General features: G+C 40.5%; 1 protein-coding gene across 6 annotated transcripts in view; it reads left to right on the top strand.

Moving 5' to 3' along the window:
* Positions 1-20,521, top strand: part of LOC126281932 (neurobeachin) — a 2,071,601-nt gene that overhangs the window by 2,024,870 nt on the left and 26,210 nt on the right. For all 6 annotated transcript variants that reach the window (XM_049981271.1, XM_049981272.1, XM_049981275.1 and 3 more), the window contains 4 exons: positions 5,969-6,081; positions 8,080-8,220; positions 14,365-14,484; positions 18,861-19,013. In XM_049981271.1, coding sequence (XP_049837228.1) covers positions 5,969-6,081; positions 8,080-8,220; positions 14,365-14,484; positions 18,861-19,013 — 527 coding nt within the window. The remainder of the gene's footprint in view (positions 1-5,968; positions 6,082-8,079; positions 8,221-14,364; positions 14,485-18,860; positions 19,014-20,521) is intronic.

Here is a 20,521-nt window from a genome sequence, read left to right as displayed (position 1 = left end):
TTCCAACTATATAATGAAATTCAGATTGTCCAGAGCGCTTATGCTGTGCCAAAGTCAAAATGGTTCAAATGGCTCCGAGCACTATGGGACTTAACTTGTGAGGTCATCAGTCCCCTAGAACTTAGAACTACTTAAACCTATCTAACCTAAGGACATCACACACATCGATGCCCGAGGCAGGATTCCAACCTGCGACCGTAGCGGTCGCGCAGTTCCAGACTGTAGCTCCTAGAACCGCTCGGCCACCGCGGCCGGCAGCCATAGTCAGATCAGTTTGAAGTCTTGTGTGTTGGAAACAAAAATTCTGTTCCTCGCATCTGAATGCTCACACCTACCTTATGGAAATGACGGGAAGTGAGGCCATAACCTCTCGAAATACAGTGGTAATCTCCTGTAGTAAACACGTGTGAGGGTGGGGCAGCAGTGTAATGTACTCGGGAAGCCACCCGCAGGGGATGGATGCGGCACGAACTGTGGGGTGCGTGGGGAGGCTGCGTTACGCAGGAAGGGCCGCATTAGGCGCCGGCTGTCCATTAGGGACCTGCTGGCGGTTCCCACCCCGCGGCTGCGGCCGCGGCGTCGCCAAGCGGATCCGAGTCCCGTGCCATTAATCTGGCTCTCCCCGGACCCAGGTCCGCACTCTCGGGCGCTAAGCGAATCCCCTGCGCCGCGGGTCGCGCGTTAATGCGCTCCGCAGCAAAGCAAATTACCTCGAGAGGGGGCGGACGGCCGAGCCGCCGGAGAACCGATGTGAAACGTTGACTGCGGGAGCGACAAATAACTTGTGGCATCTTGTACACACGCTGCACAGCTTTCAGATTACCCTCGATAGCGGCGACCGGCGTGCAATATCCTTACACGCTACTGACCTGTCTGCTCGACGAGTGGGACAGAATATGCGAGGTTTACATTGATACTTGGCGCCTGTTCACTCGCTACGAACATCAGGCGCCGGACAAATCGTAAACTCGTCGTTGAAGAGAACGCAAAACTATCGGCCCAGGTTGCACTGCCGATACCTCGCGCACCACGGTGCCGGAACGTTTGTTCTTATGCGCTGTTGGTACTGCCTTGCTCGACACGTTCCTCCGATTTGCGGCCGTTGCATTCTTCTCGAGGTACGTATGAGCCATTGTTTGCAGGTAGTACTGGCCAGCTGTTGTTCTCGAGTTCTCTACGAGCCAGATGTTCGATGTTTCGTTTCTGAAGATAGTAGTTGCAAGTTGGAATGATATGGTGTTCGAACGCCAATTCGGCAGTAAACTCGCGTGCTGACAATCCTTCATGCCGTCAAATGACAAAGCGGTTACGGTCCAACACGGCAGGACTTGTTGACGCCGCATGCCCCGATGACGATTGGAACACAGCGCGCTCCACTTAACTGCTCCGAGTATGTCGGTTCACTGTTACGTTCGTATTGAGCGGCTTCCTGCGGCGATAACAGGTTTATCCAGGTTAACGTGGACCCGAGAGTGCAGGGATAATCGGAAAACATGGATGAACCGCAAATCGCGTGTTTTTGTCGAAAACTGCTATTTAATGTATTTACAAGACTTACTACAGACCAGATTTGAAAGCCTACTGCGTTACCTACGTGTTACTAGAAACTGTAAATTTATTAACTTAATTGAACTTAAATCAAATGGCATTTCAGATTTTCTTTGTTTTAGTTCCAGTTTCTCATTGTTTATATGCCTATCCCATAATCCTGAGGAAGTTTTACCGGACACTCGTCCTTTTCTAACCTGTCTGTAACTGTCCCTGTCTTTTCTGTCGTTTCCCTTTTATCTGTTGTCTTCTTTGCATATGTAAACCTCCGTAACATCAGCAACGGCAAGAGTTATGATATTATTGAGACTCAAAAACTAATATCAACAACTGCATTCCTCTCGGCTGGGTTTAACTGTACGGTTTCAGTTCATATTAACACAATTAACACAACGCAACAATTCTGAAGGGAACCTTGTCAGAAGAAATGCTGAAATCGTTATTTTAGTATCGGCTTTAAATATGTTGGAAGTTACCCATTTTTAGCTCTTAGGGAAAGGGCTCGACAAACAAATAGAAAATAGTCAGTGGACCTTTGGTGGGTAGAGACCCCGCATTTACCTGAAGATGAAATGAAATGGGGAAGGCGGAAAAATATGTGAGTGGTGACCGACTGTGGGATTCGGGCCCGAATCGTCTCCCGGCGGTAAAACACTAGTCACATGACTAATAGTATATTCTGAACAAAAATATTCGTTCTAATTTTAACAATACTTATATATGCTTCCTCTTTTTCAAAAGTCGCCGAAATGTGTAAGGATAATCTGCAAATTGGATAATCCTAATCACCTCGCTGATGATTAGGAGCTTGATATATTAAAACCTATTGTTCTTATTCATGTATCCATGGCATGCGTACGTTCACCAGCTTACAATGTATCTACAAGTTTATGAGATATACGGAAAGATAAGTATGCATAATACGGACTTTGGGGTCCAGAATTGGGTTATCTTGATCCGTCGTACATCATCCAGCGCGCCGTCTTTTTGTACATCCTGATATACGATATGGTGTGTATTTTGAAGTTCTCCACATTCAGACGTCGGTTTTCCAGTAATGAATCCCCACCGCTCCGAGTTATGTTTGTACCTCATCATTTTCTTGTTCTCAGTGTATACAAAGTCTTACACGTCAGATTAGGTGTTTGAAAAACAGCAGCAGGCTCTTCCTTTAGATTTTAGATAGGTCCTCCTGGTGTTTGGCCGTAGTTCTGTCCGGTGGGCGAAAGGTGATGATGCAGTTGCTTCAGTAGTTCGGAGGAAAGCTCTGCTTCGCTTCCCGACATGGTATGTCTAGGATGATGTTCCTGTTTCCTCGTCTCAACTTTTTCCGCTGATCTTTTTCTGACATGCGGTACTGCTATGTATACTACATGGTAGAGCTTGTCAACTGAAGTTGGTCTTAGGCAGCCTGTTGTGTTGTGGCTTGTCTCGTTGGGAGCACTGTAAAAGTTAAAAAAAAAGCATTAGTAATAAAAGTGAATTTGTATGATAGTATGATGCAACATGTAAAACCACGAAATGTACGACCTGCTATGTAACAAAAGCCAGCATGTTTTTTACATGAAAAATAAATTAATTAATGTCATCGTGTAGTGTGTGCGTAGAGTTCTGCCAAACCGGTGCTGCGTGATATGATGCAGAGAAACGTAGAGCTAGAACTGACGCACGCAAGACGTGCCGTCGGTGAGCTTCCGTACGATACTTTTACTGCCGCGAACGTTGGGCTTCGTGGTCTCGGAAAGTGAATGAGAGATCGAACTTTAGCAGGGTATATGTGCTGCAAACTTTTCTTTTTTCTTTAGCAGTATACGTGAAGCTGTCGTTGCACAGTGGCGGCAGACGGCAGGTAGCTATCTGGAGGCGTCCCGGGTCGTCACGGGTGGAAGGCCCGGACCTGGGCCACGCGATATTAATACGCCGTTATTTGGGGCGACACGTGCGGGCATAACTCGCGGCCTAATTGCCCGCGCGGGCCGCATCTCCGTCCGCGTCTCGTTAAACGGCGCTCTTCAAACGGGCCGCGCCCCCCGCCTGTCGCGCGACACTTTGTGTGCCGCCCGCGCAGCCCTAAAATTTGTCTTCGCCAGGGGGCGCCCCGGGAAAATGTGTCCCCGGCCGACCCGTGTTGCGGCCGACGTTAAAGATGTTTTCTGGTCGCGGCGCGCCGCAGATGTACGGCGCCGATGACAAAATGATGGCCCGGAATGCGGCGCGCGCCGTTTCTCAATGACGTGTCGGCCGTCAGGCGTGTGCTCTGGCAGCCCACGCCGGGCTCCGTCGCCAGGGGCCACTGCCCGCACCTCGCCGCGACTTTCCGGCCCAGGTTGACTTCTCGTCACTTCCCGGGTCGTACGTCCCCTATGGGACACTGACCTCAATCGTCGACCGATGGCGCCGGCTGCAGTGTCATCAAATCCCCAGGCTGCGGGAAGGTTTCGCCGTCTTCTGACATCGGAAGTTTCACCTGACTGAAGGAGTCGTCGGAAGAAACTGGCAACGAGAGCGTATTTTGAGATACTGCCTGTTACACACTTGTTTCAGTTTAACGACGAGAAAATAAATGCAATGATACATAACAGTTTATACCGGGTGCTTCTCCTAAGAGTCGCGAGGCACATTTTCTCTGATATTTCAGCGGATATCTGCAATTTCGTGTTTTTAGTGTGTAGCTGGAGCAAGCCCAAACAAAGGTTCATCACGTCTTTCGTGCGACGCCGAGCGTCGACGGTTTAAAGGCACATTTTTAGCCGTAGCATGTATATCTATTTTTTTTAATCAGATAACCCTGTTTAATAAAGCATGAAAGCCAATGCAAGTTATCTTGTGCGCGGTCGCATGTGATCGCTGGTGAGAGACAGAAAGGATGTCTAGTCTTTTGTTGATTACTTCTTCTGTTATCTGTTCTGGAATGGAGTCGAGGGAGAGGCTCGCGCGTTAGACTGGCCGCTCTAATTTAAACTCTTTAATTTTATAAAAGATCACTGCGTACTGCAGGGCGCATACTCGCGCGTACTAGTAATTATATAAGGAAATTTCCGCTGCGCACGGACGAGATACCGACGTGCGGATAATCGACATATCACTAGTGATTAATATTATATTCCCAATGTAAGTAGCATAGTGCACTTCAATAATTATAGTTATGATTAACGCTACTGTGATTTCATTATTTGTTTAATCCATGATCCTAAAACTTCAATATTATATGTAAACTGTATTTTCAATATTTATCTCATTTTAGCTCAGAAATAACGTGGCCCACGAACTTCCTTCTTACGGCGACGAAATTCTCAAAGTATATGTCCGATTTCATCTTATCATGGTTTAAATATATGCACTGATTTTTAAATATTTCCATCCATCTCAATTCAGTTAGTTCATTCCCCATTACGAAAAAAATGATTTCTGAAGTGGGATTTTAGGTGCCAGTTCTATGCAGAGGTTGCAAATCTGTGTAGTGCGATACATCTTTCATCGATACGTGTTAACAGGGAGAGTAAAATACGACGAGTGGGGCAGTACTGCAGCAGCGACTGAGCAGCGCGCCGCACGGTAGCGGCAGTCAGCGCGGGCCACAGTCGCTGCTGCAGTACTGCCCCACTCTTCGTATTTTACTCTCCCTGTTAACACGTATCGATGAAAGATGTATCGCACTACACAGATTTGCAACCTCTGCATAGAACTGGCACCTAAAATTCCGCTTTAAAAACCTCGTTGTGTGTAACATAAAACGAGAGACGAATTATTTGGACAAATAGAAAGCCTACATTGTGCATAAACAAAAATATAATTGGATGTAAAACGTTTGTTGTGATGGAATACATTTCAGTCAAAAAGCCAGCTCTGTTGTAGGAGAAAAATAGTTATGGATGTAAATACTCCTTCAGTAAGAGAGAGCGAGGTGATGCATTGATGAGGTACTGGACTCGCATTTGGCAGGATATCATTTCAAACTGTATCTACCCCAAACTGCTTATGGCAAATGTCAGGATTGTTCCTTTGAAAAGGCGTGGCCAGTTTCCTTCCCCACCCCTCTCTATTCTGAGCTTGTGCTCTGTATCTAATCACTCATCACATGGAACATTAAAACCCTGATATTCCTTCCCTCTTCAAAATCTGACGCTTACGTCGAACTGCTAACAGACAGAAAACATCAAACGACCTTTAGTAGTTCCAGAAGTCAAGTTTGGAATGTTCTTATACAACTACGATATTTCTTGAGGAGGAGTACTCCTTCGAGAACCTGACAGATCGTCTGAAGTTTGTCTTACAATAGGCCTACAGTCTAAAATTCTTGGCCTTACCTCTTTAGGAGAGTATTGCTGCTTTTTGGAAAATATAGGCATGTGTATGAATATCTTCTGACATTTGTTTTGCAAAAAGCTGAGACTGACTGCGATGGTGGTTTGTGTTACAGGGCGTACGTACAATGACCTCAACCAGTACCCCGTGTTCCCGTGGGTGCTCACCAACTATGAGACAAAGGAGTTGGACCTGAGTCTCCCTAGTAACTATCGCGACCTCTCAAAGGTAAGTATGCCCTGTTGCTAGAAGAACTTGTTACTGCTGCATCACTCCAACTAATTTATGCTGGGAGGATGGGTGGTAGTCCTGCAAGGTATGCATTAGAACTTGTGTGAAGTTTGAAAAGTGGGAAATGCGGTACTGGCGGAAGTGAAGCTGTGACGGTGATTCGTGAGTCGTAGTTGGACAGTTCGGTAAGTAAAAGGCGAAGGTCCCATGTTCGAGTCCCAGTCGAGCACACAGTTTCAGTTTGCCAGGAAGCTGGACTTCTTACACATATCTGGAATTTCTCTTCGAGGTTGAACAAATAAATAAATAAGTTCACTTATGATTAAATGTTGGCCACCCAGTTAAGGCATACCGGGCCTTGACCCCCAGTCTACAATCTGTTTTTGAGCACTTCTGAGCATTACAAGTAATTACATACCAATATCGGAATGCCGTGACCCAATTCTTCAGTTGTTGTTAGAACTGCTGCAGCCCACTTCATTAAATAACTTCGAATGTAAATCTTCCCAAATTATTAGTTGTTTCTCCTCTGTTAACTGACTTTTATGCATAGAATGAGTTAACAGCTTTTTGGACTGTGAATGTTGCATGAATCCTGTATATTATCTTTTGCTGTGCAACAAATATCAGCATTCTGTTGAGGAGAGTTTCTGGAGTCTCCAGATTGTATTATCAGGCTGGAGCTACAGGCAACGTAGGCATTATCTATGACGAACTGATAGTTTTTCATGACTATGGCTACTAGTTAGTCAAGCTTCTGTCCTTCTGGTCGAAGTTGGTATGGAGACTTATTACAGCCTGTCTAAATACTCAGTTATTGTAATTATCTGTCTTAGCAAGAAACAAATGCTACATGCCAAAACGATTTTCCCTAATTAAGTTTTTGGCTCTATGTTAGGCACTGCTTTTGGAAGCCACTACTCTCACATTTAATGATTCACATTCAGAACAAATCCCACCACATATGTTTCATGCACTAAAAATATGTGGCAGCCTAGCTTCACTAGATTTAACTTGCTGGCACCCAACCTCACAGCAATACGTACTTATTTTACTTTTCTTGCTATGAAAGTGAAGTAAGGAATGTTTTACATTTGACTCCCCATAGAACTCTGGGGAAGATGAAATATGATGTACCATTTTCAGAGGATAATGTTTCAGTGAGGAGAATCTAAATGCATAGTCAGAAGCAAAAAAGACTAATCACTCTGGACGGTCAACAGAATGTGAAACTCTGCAATCAGCTTTTCTGAAGCTCACTATCCACAGATTATGATACATGTCTTGAGTGTAGATCTATGTAACTGATAAATGCAAGTGAACTAAATTAACTGATGTGATCCTTTCATATTTTTGTGAATATTTCATCTTTTTGGTCATTGTTCTTCTATGTTCTTCGATACGGGTTTATTAGATGTAGTGCTTGACTTTTCTGTAAATTCTTGTTATCTGCGATAGTTCTGAATTTAATTTCGTCTGGTATAATGACTCCTGACATACTTTCAATTTGAATTAGCCAGCAATTCCTAGCTTCCACTGGAAGAAAGTATTGAAGAATTTTTCAGAATGTTGGTATGCAATAATTCTTGTAATTTCCTTTCAGTTGTACTCTTACAGTAGAGATTTTTCAAAACACTCTGTAAAATCTTTCTTCCATGCCTTTTTACATTCTTATTAGTTTGCATCCAGTTATAATGATTTACAATGCACATAATGTTTCAGGCCTACAAAGATTTCTGCAAATTCTTATCTTTGCCTTGTTCAGTATTGAGGTACTGCAGCAATCCTTCCATATGTTACAATTTGGGTTACAATTTCATGGAGTTCTTGAAGGAAGTAGGTCACTTCTTACTGTTGGAAAATATTGCCAAACAACTGAATGCAGTTTTATGTTCACCTCGTCTGATGATAATTATGCCAATTTGTATATGTTTTCTTTTCTTGTTTGTGGCAGTCTTTTACATTATATTTAATAGATGCCCTGTCATGTTGCAGCCAATTGGAGCTCTGAATCCCAGCCGCAGAGCTTACTTTGAGGAGCGCTATGCTAGCTGGGAGCACGAGTCCATCCCACCGTTCCATTACGGCACACATTACTCCACTGCTGCATTTGTACTGAATTGGCTCATCCGTGTGGTATGTAACGTGCTTCCATTATTCAATGTATGATCTAAATAAAAAGGATACAATAGCCAACTTACAATGCAAAATAGTAATAGTATTTGTTAACAGTGATATTGGAAAGATTGTTTCCGGTGGAGAGATTTGCATCTTGATGTATTGCACAAATATCTAGAGCTGGAGCACTTGTCATTGATTTTCACATAAAGTGCATTGTGCACAATATGTAGCAAAGACCTTTAAAGATGATTTAGTGCTGATTGTAAAGTTGAACATTACATACACTTGTCACCATAATTTGTAGCTTACCCTTTTTCACTTGCATTGTTAGCCTTGGTAGCAGTGTCACCATCAAAACTGGCTGAAAGGTTAGAGGTGGGAATAATTTACTATCAGTAATGTAGACTATACCAAAGTTGCAGTTCACACAGCTTATTTGTTTGTAAACTGCTGTTTATGACCAGTTCAAGTCTCATCTACTTCAGTTATGAACAGATAAATGAGTAATCACATATTACACTCAGTTGATGTCCTTTAATATTGTTTGAGTACAGTAACCTAACTGTAATGTAATCAGTTCCCATTGTTACTTGCGGCAAGTAAAACATTAACACAGCCACTGTATTAGTCACTCATTGTAGTGTCATCCCAAACAGATAATCATACCAGAACAAATAAAATATGCTCAGTAAGTCCTAGTTTCGCAAACAACCCTGTTCATGACCTAGCTCCATTGTCGCAGTTGATGATAATCATTATTGAATTTTCACAGTGTAATTAATCATTTAAAACAATCACTAAATTATTGAATTGTAGTAACCGAGTAATACACAAAACCCTTCCAAGTAACACAAATATGGCTTTATTCATTAACCTCTGAACAATAACAGAAGTAAGCCTCTCGTGAATACACTTATAACAAGACACAGACTAACTGATGCAACCAGTACATTTGGATGAACATAGAGAGAGACAGTCAGCACTGCTTCGCACATATATATGGGCGACTCCCCAGCATACAGCACAGTGGAGACTGTGCCATGCACACACCTCTCACAGGTGGCCTCCAGCAACTGGTCCATGCTGATACAGTTGGCAGCCGATTCATACACATACATGCAGCGACACCACACTTGGCACACTCACACTCACATGCACTGGTAGCAGGAGACACCATACCTCACCCTCATGCAAAATGGGTGACGTAGGAGATGCAGGTGACCTGACATGAGACACATCCACTGGATCTGCAGCAGTGCCATTGTGAATGTACGTCTAGTGTTTTGTTGCCTAATGAATTCCAGGGACTGCCTTTAGGGGTTTCAGACATTTTCTTTTGTTGACTCAAACTTCCATTGCTTATACCAAAAATTGTTAGACAAGCTTTCTTACAAATCTGAACATCTACTTCACCAACAAGTAACCTTATAGACATTGGTTGTCTGCCACCTACTCCTCTCTGGATCATCAGTGTACCATTTTTATTCTTTTAGATAAGCTAAATCATTATGGTTTGAGGGGGCAGTGCACAAATGGTTTAATTCATACTTAACTGGAAGAATGCAGAAAGTTGAAATAAGTGGTTAATGTAATATTAATACAACAGCTGATTCCTCAAACTGGGGGGCTATCAAGCATGGGGTCCCACAGGGTTCGGTCTTAGGTCCTTTACTGTTATTGATATACATTAATGACTTACTATTCCATATTGATGAAGATGAAAAGTTAGTTCTTTTTGCTGATGATACAAGTATAGTAATAACATCCAAAAACCAAGAACTAAGTGATGTAATTGTAAATGATGTTTTTCACAAAATTATTAAGTGGTTCTCAGCAAACGGACTCTCTTTAAATTTTGATAAAACACAGTATATACAGTTCCGTACAGTAAATGGCACAACTCCAGTAATAAATATAGACTTTGAACAGAAGTCTGTAGCTAAGGTAGAATTTTCAAAATTTTTAGGTGCGTCCATTGATGAGAGGTTAAACTGAAAGCAACACATTGATGGTCTGCTGAAACGTCTGAGTTCGGCTATGTATGCTATTAGGGTTATTGCAAATTTTGGTGATAAGAATCTCAGTAAATTAGCTTACTATGCCTACTTTCATTCACTGCTTTCGTATGGTATCATATTCTGGGGTAATTCATCGTTAAGTAGAAAAGTATTCATTGCTCAAAAACGTGTAATCAGAATAATTGCTGGAGCCCACCCACAGTCATCTTGCAGACATCTATTTAAGGATCTAGGGATCCTCACAGTATATATATTCACTTATGAAATTTGTTGTTAATAATCCAGCCCAGTTCAAAAGTAATAGCAGTGTGCATAGCTATAACACCAGAAGAAAGGATGATCTTCACTATGCAGGGTTAAATCTGACTTTGCCACAGAAGGGGGTAAATTATGCTGCCACAAAAGTCTTTGGTCACCTACCAAACAGCATCAAAAGCCTGACAGTCAACCAACATTTAAAAATAAATTAAAAGAATTTCTAGATGACAACTCCTTCTACTCATTGGCTGAATTTTTAGATATAAATTAAGGGAGGGAAAAAAACTAACTTAAGCATTAGTGTCATGCAATATTTTGTGTAATGTAATATCTTGTACAGATATCTTTCATTAACCTGACACGTTCCACATCATTACGAAGTGTCGTATTCATGATCTATGGAACAAGTATTAATCTAATGTAATCCACTCCACTGCTTGACAGGATTCAGATTCACACATCCAAATGTATGAGAATTTTGAAGATCATTTTAACTTATATTTCAGAAATGAAGAAACAACTTCTCCTGTGTACCTGCAGGTACAATATCGAAGCATTTTCTCACATAGGCTCAATCTGAACCTTGTGATTTTTGCCTTTTTCAGAACACCCTTATGTTTTCTGTATTTTTACAACTGTTTTGCTTCTTTCGTGGAGGTATGCACCATCTATGCAACTAAATGAAGGCAGTTTGTTTCTTGCTATATGCGTTTCGCTTCTTTTATTTGGGAAGCATCATCAGTGGTGATTTCCAGTGCTGTTAACACGTGTGTGGTCTTGGAGATGAATTTGTTAATCTTCATACTCCAGCTGGTCAATTTCAGCTGTTGTTTCATCCACATTTGTGACATCACATGTTTCCCTTTTGCTTCCATTTGATGGTCAACATTTTCTTGTTCTTCTCATCTTCTTTGTGCCAGTTCTGTGGGTTATGCTTCCTCTTTTGATACTTTGCACAGATTTTTTGACACTTTAGTTGTTTTCCATTTCTACATCTGCAATGGCTGGTCTGTCTGTCTGTTTGTGTGTGTGTGTGTAGGCAAACACATCCGCCATGTTCACTGTTTGTATTCTGTACTGAATGTGCCAATTAAACACTTCAAATGCTCTAAACTAGATTCATAATGTGATTAATATTACATATTACATGAGAATGATACTTCATGTTTACACTTTTATTAAATCCAATATAATCCACCTCAGCCCCCAAAACTTCTTAAATTACAGTTAATTATCTGTTGTCTGTTTGTCATATTGCACACTATCAGCTATCCTGCTCCTCAGCTATTCAGCTTCTTTCCACATTGGGGAAGCAGGAGTGTAATGAAAGGTTAGCCCGTTTTTGACATTACAGAAATCATATCTAGCGAAACATTATATGTTGTCTTTGTTGTATTACATCCTAGTGTGATATTTAGGGGTGAGATCAATGTCAATTTTTATAATTCCTGTACCCAGAAAGACATGGCAGCACTTATCTGAAAGTTTTTATATTTGCTGGTTAACCCATTTTTCTGCGCATCCTTCAATTCAAAAACGTCACTGCAGCACCTGTGTTGACCTGTAGCTGAAGCACTTTGGCGAAAAACACTTAAACTCTATAAACAAGTTGGGAGAAGTCACAAGTATTGGATTCACACAGTTTGTCCGTGTCCATATTCTGAGCAACCTTCAGCTGACAACTTGTGGAGGTAATGTGGCCTTTCATATGGAAAGCATTAGAAGTAGCCTAGCACTTATGGCATGCCAAATGTTCATGCTGGACGATTGAAAAGACAAGATGGAAACACATAATGCTGACTCTATCACTATGGCAGTCACGGCTGCTTGGGCTGGCCTCGGTCTGCTCAGCACTGGACTCACGTGTTTACTGCTGCCACGGCCTGTTCCTTGTGCATGCTATTTCCAAAACTTCTGCCAACGGGGGGGATTTTCACAGAGTAGAGCCATCTGGTGCACTTCTGTGTTCGAGGCTAAACAGATAATTGTGTTGCGCACCATAGAGTGTGCTTAAGAGTCATTATGGGCATTAGTAACAAATTGGCACTTATGGCTAAGGCCATGATGTTCGACTGCCCTGTATGACTTGTTTGGTAAGTAAGAGCTGCTGGTTCTTGTAAAAGGGCAAGCTGACACTGTAATTGATGCATTGTAAGTGGCAGACACAAGAGGAAGAAGGCTTAGCACAAATTTTTGTCTGTCGCACCAAAAGCCAAAAAATGCTGCCTGAGTCTTTTTTTCGTAAGCTTCCCAATGCTTGGCTGAATTGTCATATGGAAGAAAAGTGAGTGGAGGGACCAGTGGAACGGTACCTGCCTGTTAATGGAAGTGAACAAAATGATCACTGCCAAAGTAAACTTGTTCACTCAGGGCCAGTAGCGTGGTGTCCATAACTTGATCAAACTGCACTTATAGACTGCACATACATAAACCATCCCATCCTTGTTGCCAGTTGCGTAGTAACCAAGTAATGCTTGAAACTGATACAAGTAACACAAATACGGCTCTGTTCATAAGGTTCTCTTGAATCTAAACATAACAAGACACAGAATGACTGATGTGAGTGATACAACTGGATGAATATAGTCAGTCAACACTGCTCTGTGCATATATGTGTGCAAGTCGCTGGCAAGCAGCTCGGCAGAGCCCGAGCTATGCACACACCTCCCGTAGGTGGCCTCCAGTGGCCGGCCCCTGATGTTACTGTTGGTGGTCATTTCAAGCACACAAACATGGTGACACAACACTTGGCACACTCACACTCATACTCATATGCACTAGTAGCAGGAAACGGCATGAATAAACTCCCACATGTGAATTTTAGTTAAAACATGGTACATTTTCTGACTTGTAATATATACTAAATCAACTGTTGTACATTACTCTATATTAGTGGACATAGGTTTTATGAATTTGAAAACTCATCACAGAGTGAACTCATATGGCTTCCGCCATGTTTCTTTTATAATTTTACTATAATTAAAACTGAATTTAGCTGCTGTTATTTGCCAGATTTTCACAAATTACAATTAAAGGTTCAAATTTATGAGTTATCGAACAGAGAATTTTCTTAAGCAAGAAATTTCAGATACAGTAATAATTTCTATAGAATTACGCTGGTTACTTTGTCTAAATATGTGAGTCTATTTCAGTAACAATGTTTTATCCAAAGATGTTAGTTATTTCAAAATTAATTGAGTACAGGTTCTGATACCAAGTCTATGGCACTGGTTGTTTGAGTACTCTATTTATTTTTACTGCATTTTTGTTCACTGTATCAGAAAGCCTATAATTGTTTGTATGTTTGAATAACAACAGTGATAACAGAACTTAAAATTACTAATATTTTGTACTTACCACAGTCTTTAGCCAAACTAATTATACTAATGGATTCAGAATAACCAAAAGGACGTATTGAACAATGAAGTTGAGTTGAATTAGAGTTAATTATGGATTTGCAAATTTCACATCCAAACATTTATTACATTCATAGCTATATTAGATTTGGAAAAAAAAATTGTTTTGGAATGAAAGTCCAGGTTTCCCACCATCTTTCTGTGTTCTCTCTGGTCCAGTCCTCTCCTCTTTTTTTCAACTCACTTGTCCATACCTTCCAGCCATTTATCAGTTGGTTCCACTTCGTAATTTCCATCACATTTCCATTTCATGTATTTTCTTGGAAATCTTCTTCGTGTCCATTCTCTTTAAATGCCCATACCACTTTAGCCCTGATGTTCCTATCCTACTGTGCACAGTACTGTGTCTGTTCATTGTTCCACATTTCCTACACATTAAATGAAATACTTTCCATTTTGTTGTAAAAATATTATTAAATTATGTTTATGCCATAACATCTATATTTTGTGTGTGAATTTTTCCGCAGGAACCAATGACGACAATGTTTCTGGCACTCCAAGGTGGAAAATTTGATCATCCTAACAGGCTGTTTTCATCATTGGCACTATCCTGGAAGAACTGTCAGAGGGACACCTCTGATGTAAAGGTTAGTTTACTGGGCTATTAATTTGAAACTGAAAGTTCAAATACCTATGTTCATTGTATTCAAGTAATATTGAATTAAATATGCTCTTTCTACATTTTGTCATCCAGCTTCTTTAGGTCCATGGGTGTTGCCTTAAATTCAGATACTTTACATTAATTTCTTCAATCTTGAACTATTTGTCAAATACAAGTTTTATTTCATCCAACTTTATACATTTCTTCCAGCCACTCGAAAATAATTGTAACTTGCTTCTAAGTACAGGGTGTCCCAAAAAGAATGACCTAATTTTAACTATTTTCATATTGAGACAAATGTCTCTAGGTAACTGAAACAGCACTAGATGTAATGCATGGTCTAGAGTTTGAGAAAAAAATCTGCTAGATGTTGCTACGAGCGCTGACCTGGAGCGTGGACATGGTTGATATTCAGCAATGAGGCAACTTTTCATAATGGCGGTAAGGTTCACCGTCATAATGTGCATATATGGGGGATCAAAAATCCTCATGAAACAATTGAACATGAATGTGATTCATCAAAAGTGAATGTTTTTTGTGCTGTTTCACAAAACAAGGTTTATGGGTCCTACTTTTTTTGAGGAAGAAACTGTAACAGGACAATCATATCTTGCAATGCCATGGTACTGGTTATTTCCACTACTTGACTCTGACAATTTCATCTATCAGCAAGATGGAGCACCACCACACTGGCACAACAACATGCGCTGTTTCCTCAATGCCGACGTGCCTCAACGTTGGATAGGGCATACAGAACTGCGAGACCAGACTTTACCCTCTTGGCCTCCTATGTCCCCTGACTTGACACCATGTGATTTCTGCCTGTGGGGATATGTTAAATAATGTGTTTGCATTCCTTCCTTACCTCGTGACATTGATGAACTAAAAACCAGAATATCAGCTGCTGTAGCTTCAGTGACAGAAGACACCTTACGCTCAGTTTGGGATGAATTTGGCTATCGGCTAGGTGTCGTCCATGCAGCCAATGGAGGACATATTGAACATTTATGATGGATTTGTATAAACTTCTGTCTTTTCTGAGTAATTTAGTATGCAAGACAAAACTCATGGTGTCTATCCACTGAATCAGGGAGCTGCCCTTGATAATTGACCAATGTGTGCTGCAGTCAGTGGTAGTTGTAGCTCACCCAAGTGTGGCAGGTCTTGATGATAGAAGTTTAGCATGCCCAGAAAGCAATGTAATCCCTTAGCAGTCTTTCGTTCACAATCTACAGGATGGCTTTGACTTTTTCCAGTATTGGTAGCAAGATGGCAGATGAAATCTTGTGTCATAGAAAGTTGATCTGCAACTGACCAAACATGCGCTTAGCGGTGTTGAGAACCATGCCACAGTGTTCTACGCATTTAAAAACTTCAAATTAAATGCTGTTTGTGTTGCTCAGCTGTGGACAAAGCAATGGGGAAGACTTAATCAATAAATCTTTGCATGTCTGCAGAGCATTCCTTAGGCCAAATGTCATTAAACGGCTCTCAAACAATCCAAATAGTGATGATGGCTGTCTTTGGAATATCTTCCTCTACCACTGGAATTTGTGTGAACATCTTAGCGTAATCAAGCACACTGAACAAGGTCGCTCGGGATAAAGCATGATTGTAGTTACATAGCAAAGGCTCTGGGTACTGGTCTAGCACTGTTAAAGTTTTTAGTGCGTGATAGTCTCCACAGAATCACCATGCACCACCCTTCTTTATACAAGCTGTAATAGAGAAGACCGTGGACTACTGGATGGACGAATGGTGCCTTGATGTCAAATTCCACCTTCACAATGACTAAGCACTCAGGACCTAACATCTGTGTCGACACAAGATAGGCAGACCATCAGTTAGTAGTCTTAATATGATTTATGATATTGTGACATACCTCTAAAGGCACTCCAGGCAGGCATGACAGGGCTGGAAACTGTTGCAGTAGTCCCGAGTACTCGCTGTCACTGCTGGCCACTTGCAACACTTGGCCATTGCACTACATCAGAAACCCGAAGCTGTCAGGCTGATGATGCTGCTAACAAATCACGTATTTATCATGTCTGGCTGTTGGTGGTTGAACACCAAAAAATCTGCTCTAATGATGGGCTCCATGACATCCACAATTGTAAACAACCATGCTTACATGAGATTGTCATCCAATTCCATATGCCATGTACCATACATTGTTATAGAAGAACTGTTTGCCACAGATAGACAAACAAGTTTGGTGGTTGACTGCCATATAGCAGGGTCTGTGGAGATACACGCATATCTGACCCTGTGTCTACTAAATACGTGCAGCCTGACTTGCTGGTGCTTATAAACAGGTGCTGTGATTGTGCTCAGCAGTGGGATGATGTGCCTATGTCCGATTGCCACTGGCATCTGGGAAGGCAAAAGATGTGGTGCATTTGCACGCCATGTCACCAAATCTGCAATGATACCAACAGATGGATGGTTTACCTGTCCCAGAAGTCAAAGAGGTTGCAGAAGAATGGCTTCTCGACCTTTTATGGTATCAGTTTCTGTCATTACTATGATCAGGCTGGGATAACAACTCACTAATCTGTTTGGTGAGCACATCAAACTTGACTTCAAGATTCTCGTAGTCTGCACATGTTGCCATTGTTGGTGATATGCTGTTACACAGTGCTGTCACTGTACTTATTGGTGCAGCCATCATTATATCCATGATCTTGACAGCCAAATCAGCCACTGAATCAGAGGGCATCACTGTTAGTGATCCTATTATTGTCTTCACTTGTGATGCGGATGCATGTAGCAAGTTGGCAGGCACTGTGCCAATAATGATTTTTTTTCCAAGTGCCTAGGACACGGAGAAGGCTTCCTATTACCAATATCCTCGTGCATTAAATCTTGCCTAATCTGTTCTTCTTAAGATGCAGAGACTCTACATATTAACTCTGACTTAAGCTTCTCGTAGGAGTTCATGGTAGGTGGTGCTGTTACGTGTCTTCAATCTTGGCTGCATACTGAATGTCTAATTGGCTCACAACTATTGTGAACTTGGTAGAGTCCATAGCTATTCCAGCATAATCAAAATTGGCTTCCACTTGTCCAAACCACAGTGTTGGGTTATGTGGCCTGAAGGGTGATAAACATATGGTAATTCTGGAAGTACTGCCATAGTTCATAAATCTTGATTCACTCGCAAATTGAGTTACTCCTTTGTGATAGTGCAGGCTAAATCACATCAGGGTCACCATTGTTTGAACTTCTAGTTGTTAGCTCTCCAAACGTACAATTGTGTGTTCTACTTTAGCCAAATAGTGTCTAATTTTAAATGCCAGTGATCTCTTAATTGAGTAACTTCATTAACTGATGACATACAGCAGGTACTTGAATAACAATGTAATAACTGTAGCAATAAATGAGGTTGAAGTAAAAACGAATGGTCTCTAATTGCAAAAAAAATTCTCTGACATCTCCATAACTATAAACAGTCAAGGAGAGCTGTAACATCGCAGTGCACAACACAAGAGAACCCAGTGCCTCTGGCATTAACTTTTTGACAGTTTATGTGAGCGCGGCAGTTGACATCAGTCTCAGCTGATGGCACTCTGTGAAATTGTCACTACAGGTGCAACAGAAACACATATATTTATAAAACCTGTAATATCTTGTCTCTAGAAACTATAAATGAACAAACTCATGCACGTACCTAGAAAATCACAAGATTAACTGACTGACAACATGTAAAACTCAGTCAGCAGATCAGTTAGTGCACAAAGCAAAACCTTCTACTGAACACAGTGGTATCTTTGATAACGTATTGTCTACCAGCAGAAACTCAGCAGACAGACAAAATTGAGATGCCTGCTGTGGTGTAAACACACAATGAAATTTTATTTGTTAGCTACCTTTTTATGGATGAGATTGAAGATTTCAAAGTAGTTAGCAAATAAATTGACATTAGTTACATAGTATGCTGTATGAGAAAACCAGACATGTAACATGTTTATGATATGTGAGGAGAGAAATAAAAGACCACTGATATTAGCTAAATTGTCACTGAAAGGAATTAGGGTTTAACAAAGTGTAGAATCAAGGTGGACCCACAAATCATAAATTGTGTACAGAGTGTCCAATGGTTATTATCCTTCTGTCTAACCTTGTAAAGTTAGGTGACACACAAAACAGTCTATTATTATTATTATTATTATTATTATTATTATTATTATTATCATTATTATTAATTTTTGCCAAATTTAAAGGGAGAATAATCACTTGTTAGTAGTAGAGACATTCCTAAATTCATAGGTGTTACAAGTACAGAATTGTGGTAGTACTTTGTTGTCAGAATAAAGAATTTGATGGAAGTCCTCATGTTTTGTGACATGCATATCTTTACAGGAACTCATACCAGAGTTTTTCTTCCTTCCGGAAATGCTAGTGAATGCGAATCGTTATAGACTGGGCCAGCAAGAAGATGGCACAGCTGTAGGAGATGTAGAACTGCCTCCCTGGGCTTCATCTCCTGAAGAATTTGTTCGTATCAACAGAATGGTAAGAAGAATCAGTTCTTATAGGGTATTAGTAAAATAATAACTGTTCATTTTCCAGAGGTCCTTTTTTTGTGCATATGTATTGTGTAATTTCACTGTGAAACTTTACGAACTTGATCTTTATACCACATAAATCTTTTGTCCTTTCTTCTTTGATCATCATACTGTGATTGTTGAATTTGGTGAACCATTGTTAAATAACATAAGCAAGGAATGCTACTGAAATTATTTTTCAGTCTCCTCATATTTGTTGTCACTTAGTAACAGTTCAGTAAGCAAATTGTATTCAGTAATTTTCACAGCTAATATATCTGAGGTCAGAGTGATTTGACAGAATTTTTAAGTTGATAACATCATATCTTGTCACTCTGAGTGGCATAGATTGTTTATGAGATATCTGCTAGCCCCTGATTGACTCACACATTGTGCACAACATCTATTTGTAGATGCATCTATCACAGAAATTTACGAGTTGACAAAATAGCGGACTGTTAAAGATAGCAAAATTAAAGGATACAGCAGTACTACAGGCAAAGAAATAAGTTTGTTTATCTAGAATCTGTATGTCAACAAATGGCCAAATTATAGGTACTACTCTGTGGGAGAGTAATTTAATGTGCACAGGGGTTCCCAAAATATGCCAAGAGATTTCAAGAAAGTCCAATTCCATAACTGGACTAATTAATAAATTAACAGGTTATTTTAGTGAACGTATACATTTTTGTAAATAGAAAAATCAAATGTGCAAAACTGTAGTACTGAATTTCAGAAATCATTGCATTTTAAGATACACGTTGTACAAAACAAAAATTTCAGATACAAGTACCTTTTGAAATATTGAGTTTTTGGAAAAGCAAAAATTTTGTTGGAAAGTGGAGAATAAGGGCTTTTGAGTGAACTAAGTCAATTTCAGAACAAACAAACATTTTAACGTCCTTGAATTTTGACATCCACACGGTTTATGTGTAACATATATTCTGAATCGTTCTTTAAATAAAATATTTTCAAGTAATCTAACTGTACTATTTTATGAAGTTCCAACATTCTGATGTAGGATAGTACCAGCAACTTGGGTTATTAAGATCTTTATTTACTTTCAATATCCATCACAACTGTGTTAATAGTTATTTATTTGTGGTGAGTAGTTTCTCAGCCAGTTATGTCCATTTTCAAACCATAGCCTTAGATGTAACTGTAAGTGGAGGGAACTGTATGATTACAGGGCAACCAAGAGCACAGGAAGACTTTAGTGCAATAAAATTGAATGACAAGTGCACTAACAAACAATCAGAAATTGAAAATATTTTGAATAATCATTTTTTAAATGTTGTGGAGAAAATAGGATCTAGATCTTCACTAGAAGAGGCAAGGCTATTAATAGAAGAGGCCATACCTGCACAGTTTGAAACAGCTGTAATTCCACCAACCTCTCCCTCTGAAATCAGTAAAATAATAAACTCACTGAAAAGTAAAAGCTCTTACGGAATTGATGGCATTTCCAGCAAAGTA

The sequence above is a fragment of the Schistocerca gregaria genome, chromosome 7 (genome assembly GCF_023897955.1).
Source record: "Schistocerca gregaria isolate iqSchGreg1 chromosome 7, iqSchGreg1.2, whole genome shotgun sequence".
Taxonomy (NCBI): domain Eukaryota; kingdom Metazoa; phylum Arthropoda; class Insecta; order Orthoptera; family Acrididae; genus Schistocerca; species Schistocerca gregaria.
Note: the sequence above shows the minus strand (reverse complement) of the source record. Positions and strands in the feature narration are given on the sequence as shown.